At 41.2% G+C, this 14,065-nt stretch overlaps 2 protein-coding genes across 2 annotated transcripts in view; both read left to right on the top strand.

Moving 5' to 3' along the window:
• The window catches only part of CCDC6 (coiled-coil domain containing 6), a 35,216-nt gene extending 31,948 nt beyond the window's left edge, over positions 1 to 3,268 (top strand). Inside the window, exons 7-9 of the mRNA XM_053388337.1 lie at positions 476 to 576; positions 1,131 to 1,255; positions 2,876 to 3,268. Coding sequence (XP_053244312.1) covers positions 476 to 576; positions 1,131 to 1,255; positions 2,876 to 3,055 — 406 coding nt within the window. The 3' untranslated portion in view covers positions 3,056 to 3,268. The remainder of the gene's footprint in view (positions 1 to 475; positions 577 to 1,130; positions 1,256 to 2,875) is intronic.
• Positions 1 to 14,065, top strand: part of SLC16A9 (solute carrier family 16 member 9) — a 54,313-nt gene that overhangs the window by 12,574 nt on the left and 27,674 nt on the right. The window lies entirely within an intron of this gene.

Genomic DNA, 14,065 nt, shown 5'->3' with positions numbered 1-14,065 from the left:
AGCTTTCCTTGCTTTGTCATTGAAGGGAGGCCTTGTCTTTCTGGAAATGGTGCTTGCCACCATTAGTTCTTGCGTCGGTACTTTTGTAAAATAAATGACTACTTTAAAAACCTTTTAAAACTAGTTGGTCGCCAACCTAGACGGCTTTATTTAGAAGAGGATTAGAGAAACTCATTTAGGATAAGGCTATCCATGGCTACTAGCCCCAATGGCTATGCTCCACCTCCACGGTCAGAGATAATAAAACTTTCCAGTTGCTGGAAACCATAGGAAGGGAGTGTACTCCTGCGTTCACGTTAGTTCACCAATGATTTAACTAAACATTGCAGCCTTGCTAACTACTGATGCTGCTCTAGTATCTTCCAGTATTTGTCTCATGGTACACAGGACATATGCTGGAGGGGAACCTAAAAATAAAACTTAAGCAATAGTTCTTGGAAAGAGGAAACTCATCCGTGTTTATCTCTTAAAATAGATATTTTAATGAGATGTCTGCACAAGGATTAAGACCACGCACTGTGTCCAGTCCAATTCCATATACACCTTCACCAAGTTCTAGCAGACCTATATCACCTGGTAAATATATGCACCGCTTTCTTCTTTATTTTTAAATGTATTGTGATAATATTTATATTTATCTAATCTTTCTTTTTACAAAAGCATTCAGCGGAAACTTGTGATGTGTCCTGAATTCCGTCAGAGCTTTTGTGTGTAATTAGCCAGTAAATGGGATTGAAGCATTTTTAATGCATGGACGTATTGGAATGCATACTTTTTTACTAAATTTGTTTGTAAGTTTTGTCCTTTTTTCTTCATTTTAAATAACCCTTCAGTGTAGCTTAGGAAGCCCAGCTGTTGGTGGTGAGAAGCAGATGTGCAGGACCCAACTGTGTGACAAATATGGTGCTAAGTGCTTGGAATGGGGCAGGCTAGAAATTAAAATAACTCAGTCATATCTTGCTTTGTCAATTCCACTAAGCATAATAATTGTGCAAACAGGTGTTCAAAGGCAGTTTGCTCAGGTTAGGAGATAATGCCTGTTGCTTTCTTTTTTATAAGGTGCTGGGTGTCTTGGTAACTGAGCACATTAGCATTTGTAAACCTACACCGTCCCGCTTTCATTATTTTAGGTCTCTCGTATGCAAGTCACACAGTTGGCTTTACTCCCCCAACTCCACACACCAGAGCCGGCGTGTCTTATTATAACAACCCAGGCCTTCATGTGCAGCATATGGGACCATCCCATGGTATTACAGTGAGTATTTAAGAACTGAACTTCATATCTCTTGCACATTTTTTGGGGGGGAGGGGGAATATACATTCTATGCTGGTTCCATTTAAGTGTCTTCAACCAGACCACCATTCATTCCATGCTTCCATTTTTGCACTAGCTAAAACATTTAGATTTTTGCTCCAGTATAAAGAATAGTGCATGCCTTCCTCCCTCACTTCCAAAATCAGTAATGACTGTGACCTATAGATGGCTGTGTTGCTGCAAGATAGCGTGGCTCAGATTTGGGGGCAGGATGACCTCCCTCCCTCCATCAGTGCCTTTCATGCACCAGTTCAGCTGCTATGGTTTCCTATAACTTTCAGCTTATTAACTGCTTTCTACTTAAATAAAAAGTTTTTTTAAAAGAAGAGGAGAACTAGTACCAGGAGCAGCAAGTGTTAGAAATGAAAGTGGTGGAAGAAAGAAGCTTGGCTACATTGAGGATCAGAGCAGTGATACGATGAAAGCCATTCCTGCTCCCCAAGAGAGAATGCTGCTTTTCACATCTTTCACCACCTTGACAGATGAATCATCCCATATTTTTCCAGGATTAGGTGTGCTTGTAGATATCCTACAAGTCATTCAGTCATTGTGTACTTTCACCCATTTTCTGCCAAATAGACTAGAAAGATTAGACCTCTTTGTTAAGACCGCCAGCTGTCTGAGTGTATTCTGGTCTGAAAAGCCAGGCAGCCTCAGAGCTGGCCCAACATACTTACTTATTGGCTCCGAGTCTGCAAGGCCCACCAATGCTCAGTCTTTCTTCTAATAAAAACCTGGGAAGCCCACTTCGTATTGGGTTCCTCGACAAGCAAATCGTCCATCCCTTGCAGTTCTTTCCATTTTGGACAATAGTTTTCAAGCTTTTGATTCCATTCTTAGTTCCATTCTGTTTCCTCAGTTTTCCTAGAAAACATTTCGTAGACTCATAGTATTATAGAGTTGGGAGGGACCCCAAGGGTCATCTAGCCCAGCCCTCCACAATGCAATTGTGGAGCGATGATGATAATGATGATTCACTGCTCAGCCACAAAGGGAGAAGGGTAGCAACAGTAACTGTACCTGTTGACTCACTCCTGCACAAAACTCTGGTAAAGGGCTCCATAGGCCTTTCACCGAATGCAAACAGTAATAAAGGCTTTGTGAGAGTTGAGAGCAGTGACGGGTATAAGGGGAGAATCCTTGATAGAGCCTCTGTTGCTGATCAGTCTTGAGGGGCAGGTTTTGAAACAGCCCTCTCCCTGAGTATCATCTGGAGAAAAAGTGGTCCAAGTATTGGATGGAGTGAGGTCAGGAGCTATGATGGGAAGCCTTGGAGTCCTTGACCTCTGATTGCTTATATCTGTAACAGTTTCTCTTTAACATTAAAACAAAAATACAGTTAACATTGGGGCACGTTATACGACAGCAGTATCCTGCTAAGAGGACAGAGGGCTATGTACAAAAGGCCAGCTTGAGACCCATAGGTTAGCTTTTTCCCTGTTTGAATTTCCCCACCAGGAATGATTTTGAGTTTAAGTGTGTCAAAAGGCAAGAGTGTCCCTGTCTTGTAACATGAGTCTATGCTAGTCAAAACTTTGGCTCTGTTGTTTTCTTTCACAGAGACCATCACCCCGAAGAAGCAACAGCCCTGACAAATTCAAGCGTCCCACTCCTCCTCCTTCTCCCAATACACAGACCCCACTGCAGCCTGCCCCTCCACCTCCGCCACCCCCTGTGCAGCCTGCAGTCCAGTCGCCAGCCACTTTTCAACATTCAATGCATCCTTCTTCTCAGCCTTAGTGCATGTGCTCAGCAAATCTGTATTCCGAGTTGGACTCATAACACAGAGCAGTTTACTACAAGCCAAAGGCTTACAATGGTATATTTGGATTTGACTTATTTGCACTGAAGTTTTTGAGGCTTCACTGTTTAATTGTGTTGTACAAGTTTGTCCAAGGTTCAAATGTTAGCACATCTCCTACATGGAAATCCCTTCTGTGCCAAGGGGGTGGGGGAAACATGAAACCTGCATGTAGATAATCACATGAATACATGTGGTGGTTTTCATGGTGGGTTGTTTTTTTTTAAACATGGATGTGCTTTCCACGTAGGAAGCGTGCTATATTTGAAGTTGCCGTAAAACGCAGCCAGTGTTGTGGATCTGCAACACTAAATTTAAAATAAAATAAAAATTCCATCAGTGTTTTACTTGAACTTACATGTCTGTCCATCCTCTGGCTGGAACATTTGCTACTTTGTTTGGTATTATGGCATTGCTTTGCTGAGCTCCCAAAGCTTAAATATATATTTTTTTCTTTCACCCCAGGCTTCTAGGTTTGTAAAATAAAAGGGACAGCTTTTTATATTTTTTCATGACAACTTGCATATAAAATTACAGGCACGAGCTGTATGTTACGAACTCCTAAATATTATAGTGTGTTTCAAGCATATAAAGTAAATCAGCACTACAGTTCAGTAATAAAAAGATACAGCTTTTAGTGCAAAAGTGAAAGTCTGACACCTTAATGCCCAAACTCACTTTTTTTTTAAATTTTATCCCTTAATTTTCTGATACAGCAGCAAACATACATTGACAAATCCATACCTTTTCTCCAGTGTGTGGTACAGTCTGAAGTACAATGTGGGAAGCCTGACTTGTCAGAGTATATAGAATGTATTGATCCATGGACCTTAAAAGTTGATTGTTTCATTTCTCATTCATGTTGACCTGTAAAACTGTCCGTACTGTTGTTTTCATCACAATGATCTTCTGTAAGTGTGGTTCTGCCAACAAGATCCTTGTGGCTGATTAAAGTGTGCTCTCCAATTTCTGCTTTAGAAAAGCAATTTGTATTAAAAAGGCTGATTTCCCCCCCCTCCCTTGTTTAAAATATATTGTGTGACACCCCCCTCCTGAATGTTTGAACCAATATTTTAAGCATTCAAAGAAAAATCAGAAGAAAATATGATTGAAGGTGCACATTATAGCAGCATATAGGTGTAACAGCCGAAAATGTTGTATTGCTTGGTAGAAAAGGAACAGATTGCAGAGAAAAGTTAGATGACAATAGCAAATGCATATTTAGCAGCATAAGCCGGTACAATGTATAAAGAAATGTATTCTGAAATACATTCTTTCCATTCATTTAGCACAAATAAATTGTTTGGTTTCACTTTGCAGTGTAACAAAGTGTCACTTTTTCCCCCTCGATAGGGCACCTATCTACTTACGCAGGTGCTTTTTTTTTGGTGCTCCTGCTCAACAGCTTTTACATAATGGGGATTAATTTTTTAAAAAGCAACAACAACAAAAATCAAGCCTGAATTTGCACAGCTCTTACATGGAATTCCCCTTAAGCCACCATCAAACCACAGATCAGGCCATTTCGACGGCACAAAATATGAATCCAAAAATAACCACGTGGTGTTGAAAAACTCTTGGCTGCAGCTTGTGGTAAGGAGGGAGCTTGACCACAGATCCCAGTTTGGATGACCTGCTGCACCAAACCTTGGGTTAGCTTCCCACAGCTTAACGGGGGAAAGGACTAGGGAGGAGGAAAGCAGCTGAAAGCACCTCTCCAGGAGCCCGCAAATTTATGTGGTCTCCCCAAATCAAGATTTGGCTCACCACACCATGTGAACCAGCTCTCTCTGTTTTGGTTGCTTCTCTTGAGCAGCCATAGAGCCAGGTGGAAGCCTGGTTCCTTGTGAACCAGAATTGGCAAATGAGCCATAGAAGTGCAACTCTAACCAATTCCATGAAATTCTCCCCTCCATGTTCAACCTTGATTAAGTGGTATTTTGGCACAGGTACAAGCCACAGTCAAAAGGGGTTCTCCTTTACCCGGGATCTTGGAGTGCAACTTGAAATGTGTTCCACATCCTGGGTGGGTAGTCAAAAGTGACATTTCACCTGACTAGAAATTGTCCATGTTAGTCACCATTATTGCTTTTGATTATCCATATAACAAATAGAAAATGCATTTATTCCTTAAAAGTAATAACTTGTGTCTATCGCGGGCTGCTTAACATCTAATTCTGCTCCAACATTTTCTCCTTGTGTAGTTTTGTTTTGTGTGTGTTTCGACAAATGATGTTATGTTGGTTGTAACTTAGAAAGCAACAGTGGAACATAGATGGACAACGGTTGAGGTTCTGTTGTGGTGCTTAAAAGCCAAAACAGTGCAATTTAACTTGAATTTGGGAAAGCTGTCTAAAACTGAAGTCCTGTATTCCAGTTTGAGCATCAATTATGTGTGCTGTGATGAATCCTCCCCCATTTGTCTTCCGATACTCATTAGCTGAAAACCAAGTAAAAGATAGAGTGATATGCATTCTTATTCAAATAAGTATTGGCAGATTTGTGCAGCTAAGAATTTGTACCTCAACTTTTATACAGTCATCTGTAGGCTAGAGAAGCTCATTCAGACTAGGACTCCCATTCTATCAAGGGATTCTTTTTTCTTGTCTTACAAACTAGAACAAGGCATCTTGTTGAATTGTTGTTGACTCCTTATACTTCTGACATCACCACACTACCTTTCTCAGAGTTGCAAAGCCACAGCTATCAGCTGCTGCTCAGTTTCCTCTCTGATGTAGCAGTCACTCTGTGCTGTAGACACTTCTTCACTTGTTCTAATTTCCTGTTTCAACTTGCTAGACTAACCAGCCACCCTTACTTTTAAGAAGAAGAAAAATGCTGCTACAGTGAATGTCATCTGGTTATCTCACCAGCAGACTTGTTTGCATAGCATGAGCAGAGCTGAGAGGCAGATAATCCAAAATGCATTGTTATGGTAGTTTGCTTGACATTTTATGGAAACAGCTATGTGGATTAAGATGTAATCTGTGGAACCTCATTTTCTTTCCCAGCGTTGCTACTAGAAGTGATTGGATACTGTTTCTAAAACACATTTCAAGTGAGAAAAACCCTCCCTGAACATTTTTTTACCATTCTCAAGAAGGTAAAACATAGCTGATTGTGTAGGGCTTAGTGGTTATTTTTGTATCCACTGTATTGTTTGTATTCCTCCCTTGCACAGAGTTTGGAATGAGGGTGGTATGCTAGATTGTTAACGGCCTAGCTGTTAATCTGTATATGTAAAATTGAGTTCCTAGAATGAAAAGCGACACAGAAGAAGAAGAAGAAGAAGAAGAAGAAGAAGAAGAAGAAGAGAAGAAGTAGTAGTTTGAAGGGATGCTGCTCAGTTCTCAATGGCTTTGGTCACTAGGGGGCAGTGAGCATCATCATCATATGGTCCTCCAGATGCTGGACTCTTGATCCCATCAGTCCCAGTGAGCAGGAATGATGGGAGTTGTACTCCAACATCTGGAGGACCATAGGTTCCCCATCCCTGTTCTGTGCAAAGAGTAGCCATTGCACTGGAGGCAGCAGAAGGGGGCTGGGGCAAACATGGAGATTATTTGCAGTGCTGTGAGGCATCTAGAAGAGCTGGAGTGAATCCCAACCTTCCATTCCTGTGCTTGAAATCTCAACATACCTTTCGCTAGTAGCAAGAATACTTGGTGTTCGTTATTCTGTTAGTGGTCAGGAAGCTTCATAGACAGGACTGTGAGGTAGATCAGTATTCTTAAAAGTGAGGCTGGTTAGCCATTTTATTCCAAGGGCTGCACTCGCTATTGGTCAGCCTTGCACGCTTGTAGACATGCAAGAAGAGGTGACGAAGCAGTCGTGGCAGCATACTGGAGCAGGCACCTCTCTTGGACCCTTGGGAATGGAATGCGGAACTAGATGTGCACTGGTCGTCTCCTGCAAGGCAGTTCCTTGTTGGCTGTTTGTCAGAGATGGAATTTGTAGTCTTATATAAAAGTGGGGACACATCATGGGAGCAACTCGGCTACAAGTGCCTGCACGCTCAGCCTTCTAAAGGAGATGCAAAGCACTGCATGACATACAGGTAAAAAGTACAGCTAAGCCCTTTACCCTTAAATGAAAGATTCACACACCTTTATTGCCAGTTCCTTTTGCCAGTAGCCTTAACGCAACATATCTCAGCCTAATGTAAGAGGATACATTTCTTTCTGTTTAAACAGAGACAGTTTTAGCAGACTTTAATGAGCTGTAGCTGTCATACCAGCTTTATTTAAATGAATGTATAATTCTGTTTGCTTCCTTCCAAAACAAGCAGAAGCCATGACAACATATTAAAGTATCAAGTCAAATTCCTCAACCTATTAAGTAATTCACTAGGATTATTTCCTGGTATTCGGGGGGAGGGGGCTGTTTTTGTTTTTTTCTAAATCACAGACTAGTTTAATGCTTAATTCCTGGAGTGTAAATAAGGATTTTAAATCTGTTGAAGAAAACTTCCCCTTGTGCTGTGAATTTGGACTTCAGCCAGATGCATATTTTTTGTTGCTTATACACTTAAATCACATGGAACAGAGTTTTTGGGTTTCTACCATTTCAGACTGCAAATAACATGGAGGATTTTTATTTTTTTAAAAAGCACCTGCCATTGGAAATTGCATGTCTGCAAATTTTTTATAATCCAACTTTCAAGTGACAGTTTTGTTTGCCAATAATCTGTGGCGCACTCTCACACAAAGCAAGGCACACACACGTATCCTAACTGACCCCTAATGGACCTGCCCGTGCTGTTTGAATCCCCATGCGCCATGAGGCTCACTGGGTGATCTTAGGCCAGTCACACACTCTCAGCCTAACCTACCTCACAGAGAGATTGAGAGGCTAAAAAGGATTGCTCAAGAGGAGTCTGTACCTTCTGAGCCACACCTTATCTGAATAACCCATTCCGGGCTTCAATTTACTGGCCATGGCACTGGTGGCGTGACAGCGTTCCCATGCCCGTGATAAAGTCTGGTGTCCGCTCCTGGCAAATCCCAGGGTCTGTGGTCCTCAGAGAGCCTACTGTGGCTGTAGCCAGCTTCCCTTTCTTGAGAGTGGAGGAATACATATTTTAGAGCCCAGCACTGTGACGTAGCCAATCCCCATCTTCATTACCTCGTAATGCTGCTCTCCCCATATTTCCCCAGAGGCATTCCAGAAAAATCAAGATGGTTGCAACAGGAGGCTGAGCTCCTGCTCAGCACTAGAGACTGCCGACATTTTCTCCTTTGCGGCCCAGTAAATATTTTTGTGGAGTGATAGGAGGGCACCTATAGGTGGTATTTAACACTGGTTAAACTGGCCAAAATGCATAGAACAATTTTTTTGGAAATGTAAGGAAAAGGAAGGTACTTTTTACCATATGTGGTGGACATGTAAAGAGGTAAAAGCTTTCTGGAAAATGATATATAATGAGTTAAAAGAAAATGTCTAAAAACACTTTTGCTTAAAAACCAGAAGCATTTTTTATTGGGTATAGTGGGGAGGCAAGATAAAAAATTGTTCTTATATGCAACAACTGTGGCAAGAATTTTGTTAGGCCAAAGATGGAAACAACAGGAGTTACCAACAAAAGAAGAGTGGCAGATGAAGCTGATGGACTTTGCAGAACTGGCGAAACTGACAGGAAGAATCCGGAGCCAGCAAGACCAAGCATTCCCAAAGGACTAGAACAAATTTATATGCAATTAACAGCATTAGCAGGGTTCTCTGAAGATTTGTAAGATGAAATTGCTGCCTATTCAGGTTGAGTAATATAATATTTTATGTAATGATACAACAAGGATAGGAAACAAAGCAGAATGTAAAGATGTAAAGTTTAATTTTGTAAACCATCAAATGGGAGGGAGAAAAGTCGTTAGGCTCGTTTAGCCAAAGAGACAAAATAAGAGGGTACGATGTTATGAAATGTGATTATATGTAAAACCAATAAAAATCAAAATAAATTGAGAGAGGAGGGCACCTTGACCAGGGCCTCTTCAAACCTGGGGCAGTCCTGTGCTGCGCTGAAGACTCGAAAGCAGTTGTATCTGAGAATCTGCACCCATCTCAGCCAAATTAGCTGATGTTTATCTGTGCCTCTGGCTTAAAAATATAGCCTGGGAAATGTCCAGTAAGATGAAAGTGTGTGTGTACTTGTTCATGTTGCCTCTTGTACAGCCGGAGGGCATGGGACGTATCAACAAAAACTAGTGTGAACCAGCTTCAGGGTTTCTTCCGTGAGATTTTGTATATAGAAATACTAACCAGATTGTGATGCCAGTAAAAGTAAGGAGTTAAACTACCTTTCATGTGGCTATTAATTTAGATGGGTAACAGAGAAGCACAAACCTGGTCAAAATGACTTATGTTGTGAGGGTGACGTGCTGTGCTGCTGCCATTGCTGCTGAATTATTTTTTTAATTGGATTTCGTTTCCATTCCAAGGTGGGTCAGAACACTGATCTTCAACTGGTGGATTGGTACCTAAAAGCAGGCCACAGCCTAATTGCAGCTTAGGTCACAGCAGGAGCACTACCACCGTATAAATACATTTTTAAAAATGTATTTCTACGGTTGCAGTGCTGCTGTTGTCAATTAAGAAATGATAGCTAAATGCATGTTTGAGTTAAATTTGGGTCCCAGATCTGAAAAGGCTAAAGGCTGCTGGTTTGCAACAGTGTAAGAATAGAAAATTAAAATCAGTTGGAACAATGCAGAGAGGGGGCCAAGCTACACACAGGCTTCTTTCTCTCTTAACAGTGCAGTCCTACACTGCTTTTATTTGGAAGGAAGGCCCATTAAAGAAAATTAGGTTTTCTCCCTGTTAAGTGACTTAAATATTGCTGTTAAAAAGTTGGTCAGCCACAATCATATGTAAAGGTAGGTTGACTTCCAGTATCAGAATGTACAACACCTCTTGGAAATCAATTTTGCCGTTTCCTATTACTTAAAGGACAGGAGGAAGAGACATGGAAGGTCATTTTATAATTATGGGAAGTATAAGCTTGACATACTGTTGCTTTGATGCGGTGTTCCAATTTGGAATAATTGGAAAAGGGAATCTTGCAAAATTCCAGAAGTGGAAATCATGGTTGCACTCACAACCACCCTCTTAATTATTGTTGGATTATTGTAATCCCACATTTAGGCTGCAGGCCATTGCAGAAAATAATTCTATGAAGTCTGTACAGGAGTATAAGAAGAGGAATTGGGAAATGACCCAATAACCTGCTAGGCCATACTCTCTCCTCCTGTTACGCTTTTGGCGAGCCAGTAAATTTAGTTTCTAGTTAATTGCGTTTTGTCAAAGCTAATTCAGAAAGCACAATCAAAAGAATCAGGTTTCTTATGATGCTCCTTATGAACTTCTTTCAGAACAGAATATTGTAACTTTAGACGCAATAGATCTTCTTTACAAATAAATAAATAAATAAAAATCCAACCATCTGACAGTCTTGATGTTATGAACTAGCAGGACACCAAGGAAGAGGATCCCAGCAAAGGGGTGCAGCTATAATTGGTACACACCATGACAAGCTGAAGATGGGGAAGAGGAGGCTGGGGACTTAGGAGGTACTCAATGGGCATCAGAGGATGTTTGCGGGAGCCAGGAGAAAGTGGACACATCACCAAAACTGGAGATGCCCCCTTCTCCACGAACACAAAAAGCAATGAGCAATTGTGAACAGCAGGAAGTGCACTTTAGGAGACTTGAAGCAGGCAAGAGAACACAGCCCAGCTTACTAGCTTGATTAAGCTCACCGCAGGTAATCACATGCTTCATTAAGGGGAGAGAGACAGCTACTCAGCTGGAGCACGCTAAGGTGCATCAAATAAGATTGGGAGGAATAAAAAGAGAAGCAAGGGAGAGACTCTTGTGTCTGCTCAGCTTTGACCATTGATGTACCCTCTCTTGACTGTTTCGGGAACTCCACCAGACTGTGATTTCAATGCTAACCTTAGGATTCTAACCCTGGATCATCTTCAGAGACAGGAACCTGGCCTTACGGTTTGACTTTGAACCTTTCTCATTGCATTGGAACTTAACTTGTATCTGACTATGGGATTGCCTGATTCCTCTCTAGTGTTGCCCTCGAGACTTTGGTCAACAGAACTTTCTGCTTAGTGCAAGCAGTGAAGTCAGAGTACGCCAGCATTCAGGACACTTGATTGGTTTTTGTGTGTGCCAGCCATGGTTCTGAAGGTGCAGGAACTCTGCTCTTGAGGGTATGCTTGCAATGATGATATAATTAATCTCTTGTCACTTTTGAATGTAATATACAGTGAGGAGATGTACCTGATACCTGCCCCCCCCCCAGCTAGATGACCCTTGGGGTTCCTTCCAGCTCTGTGAATCTATGTTCTCTATCCAAAGCCAAACTTGTTTTTTATACATACTTTCCTTTGATGTTCCATGGGTGTGCTGATATCTTGAGAGGCCCATAGTATGGAGTGAAGACACATGAGCCCATCATCAAGCCAAAGTTAAGCAGGCCTGGGTCTGGTCAGTGCCTACCAGGGAACTCCATGTACGTTCCTTTGGTATCCATGATGGAATGCTGGTGGTTGTGATGAAAGACTCCCTATATAGTAAGGCCCTGAACAAAGCGACAAGCCTAGACATATGAGTGTCCTCAGTCTCTATAGATACAAAAAACCAATATCAGTCTTCTCCAACTTCGTGGGCTGCAGATGCCTACCATCAGCCACAGCCAGTAGTACAAAATAATTGGAGCATACCAGGTTGGAGAAAGTGGATCTACATCATTCCACATTCAAATGTTGCCTCCCCCTCCCCCTGATTCAGCAAATAGTTAATAAAGGCACATGAAGCCATCTGATTGGAGATTTTAATCCCCCCCCCCTTGGAGAATGTCCCCACACACTTATTTGAAATAAATGGGAAAACCCAATTCCTTTGTTCTTTGTGTGGGCAGCAAATGTGGCCAGCTTCCGTTCACTTATCTGCAAGCTGTTTTGGACCACTTTTTTGTTTTGCCTATTTTTGACTTCCATATATGTAAAGCTTAGCTAGTTGATTTTGTTTTCTTTTCATTCTTGCAATTCCCCACTTCTGAATTACTTTATGCTTGGTTCTTGGATAAATGTATTTAATTGGACTCTGGAGGTGATTTGAGTTATTTGGCATAACCTAGGTTGGCTTTGCACCCATCCCTTCTTAGACCTCTAGCTTGGTTTTGTGGAGTTTAGAGAAAGATCTGTAAAATGTCCTCCAGAAATGAAAGCTGTAAGCCTGAGCTGTCTGTGCTCAGGACACTGAGTGCATAGTATACCTTTAAAGCATATTTGAAACACATTCTTTCCCTCAAAGAATTCTGGGCACTGTAGTTTACCCCTCACAGAGTTCCATGTCTGGAGAATAAACAAGTTGCAACCCATTGCTCACCTTGAAAGCATCTAATGAAACACTGGTATTTGGGAGTGGTTTTTTTTTTGGTAACCAGAAAATTGTTAAGAGCCCTGCTGGATCGGACCAGAGGCCTAGCATATGGGAACTATGTTCCCATAGTGGCCAACCAGATGTCTATAGGAAGCCTGCAGGCTTGAAGCAGTAAATTTAATTATATATCTGTCATTATTTAAAATCTAAAATTCTCTAAATCAGCAAAATTAATCTGTGTGCAAATTCAGTACTTGTTTGTGCAAAAGCATATGGTTACTTTGATGCAAACGTCACATACAGATCACGCACTGTCATCCATGTATTTTGGACTTTTGTCAGGGCAACTTAAAATCTAGTACTGGGCATCAGTTCTGGCATCTTTGTTTTGTTTCACTTGCCACAGTAATGAATTACCGTATTTTTCGCTCTATAACACGCACCCGACCATAACACGCACGTAGTTTTTAGAGGAGGAAAATCCGTAGGCATGCCACCCGTAGGCATTCCCTCCATAACACGCACAGACATTTCCCCTTACTTTTTAGGAGTAAAAAAGTGAGTGTTATGGTGCAAAAAATACGGTATTTGCCTTTTAAAATAATTAAGGTTCATTTTTCATAATATAATGCACATTTTGTTCTCTTCATGACAGCAGTGAAGTCTCTTTGTGCTTACATATCCTCCTTCTATTTGCTTTTAAAAATTATTCTTAGTGATTGAATAAAATACCAGGAATCACAAGACAAAGAAACCAGTAGAAGAACACTTCAGTCTCCCAGGACATTCTATACAAGATCTCAAAGTGGCTGTCTTATTACAAAAGAATTTCAGAAATAGACTGAACAAAAAAATTTTTTCCTTCCAGTAGCACCTTAAAGACCAACTAAGTTAGTTCTTGGTATGAGCTTTCGTGTGCATGCACACTTCTTCAGATACACTTGAAACAGAAGTTGCCAGATCCCTCTATATAGTGAGAAGGTGGGGAGGGGTATTACTCAGAAGGGTGATGGGAATGGGTGATTGGCAGATAGCTGTGATGAGCCTGTTGACGACTCTTAACGACTGCAATAGGTCTTACAGGAAAAAGCAAGGGGTGAGAAGGTGAAAAATGGCTTTGTCATGTATAATGAGATAAGAATCCAATGTCTTTGTTCAGACCAGGTCTCTCCATGGTTTTAAGTTTGGTTTTAAGTTTTAAGTTACCTTTCTGTAACTAGAAATAGACTGGTTACAGGTAGGTAGCCGTGTTGGTCTGCTGTAGTCTAAGGTGCTACTGGAAGGAATTTTTTAATTTTGTTTAGAAATAGACTGGAAAGTGAAGTTGCTGAATTGCAACTTATTACCAAACTTAAAACCATGGAGAGACCTGGTCTGAATAGAGACATTGGATTCTTATCTCATTATACATTATAAAGTTATTTTTAGCCATCTCACTCCTTGCTTTTTCCTGTAAGACCAATTGCAGTCATTAAGTGGTCAACAGGTTTACCACACTTATCAGCCAATCACCCATTCCCACCACCCTTCTGAATAATACCCCTCCCCACCCTCTCACT

The sequence above is a fragment of the Podarcis raffonei genome, chromosome 5 (assembly GCF_027172205.1).
Source record: "Podarcis raffonei isolate rPodRaf1 chromosome 5, rPodRaf1.pri, whole genome shotgun sequence".
Classification (NCBI taxonomy): domain Eukaryota; kingdom Metazoa; phylum Chordata; class Lepidosauria; order Squamata; family Lacertidae; genus Podarcis; species Podarcis raffonei.
Note: the sequence above shows the minus strand (reverse complement) of the source record. Positions and strands in the feature narration are given on the sequence as shown.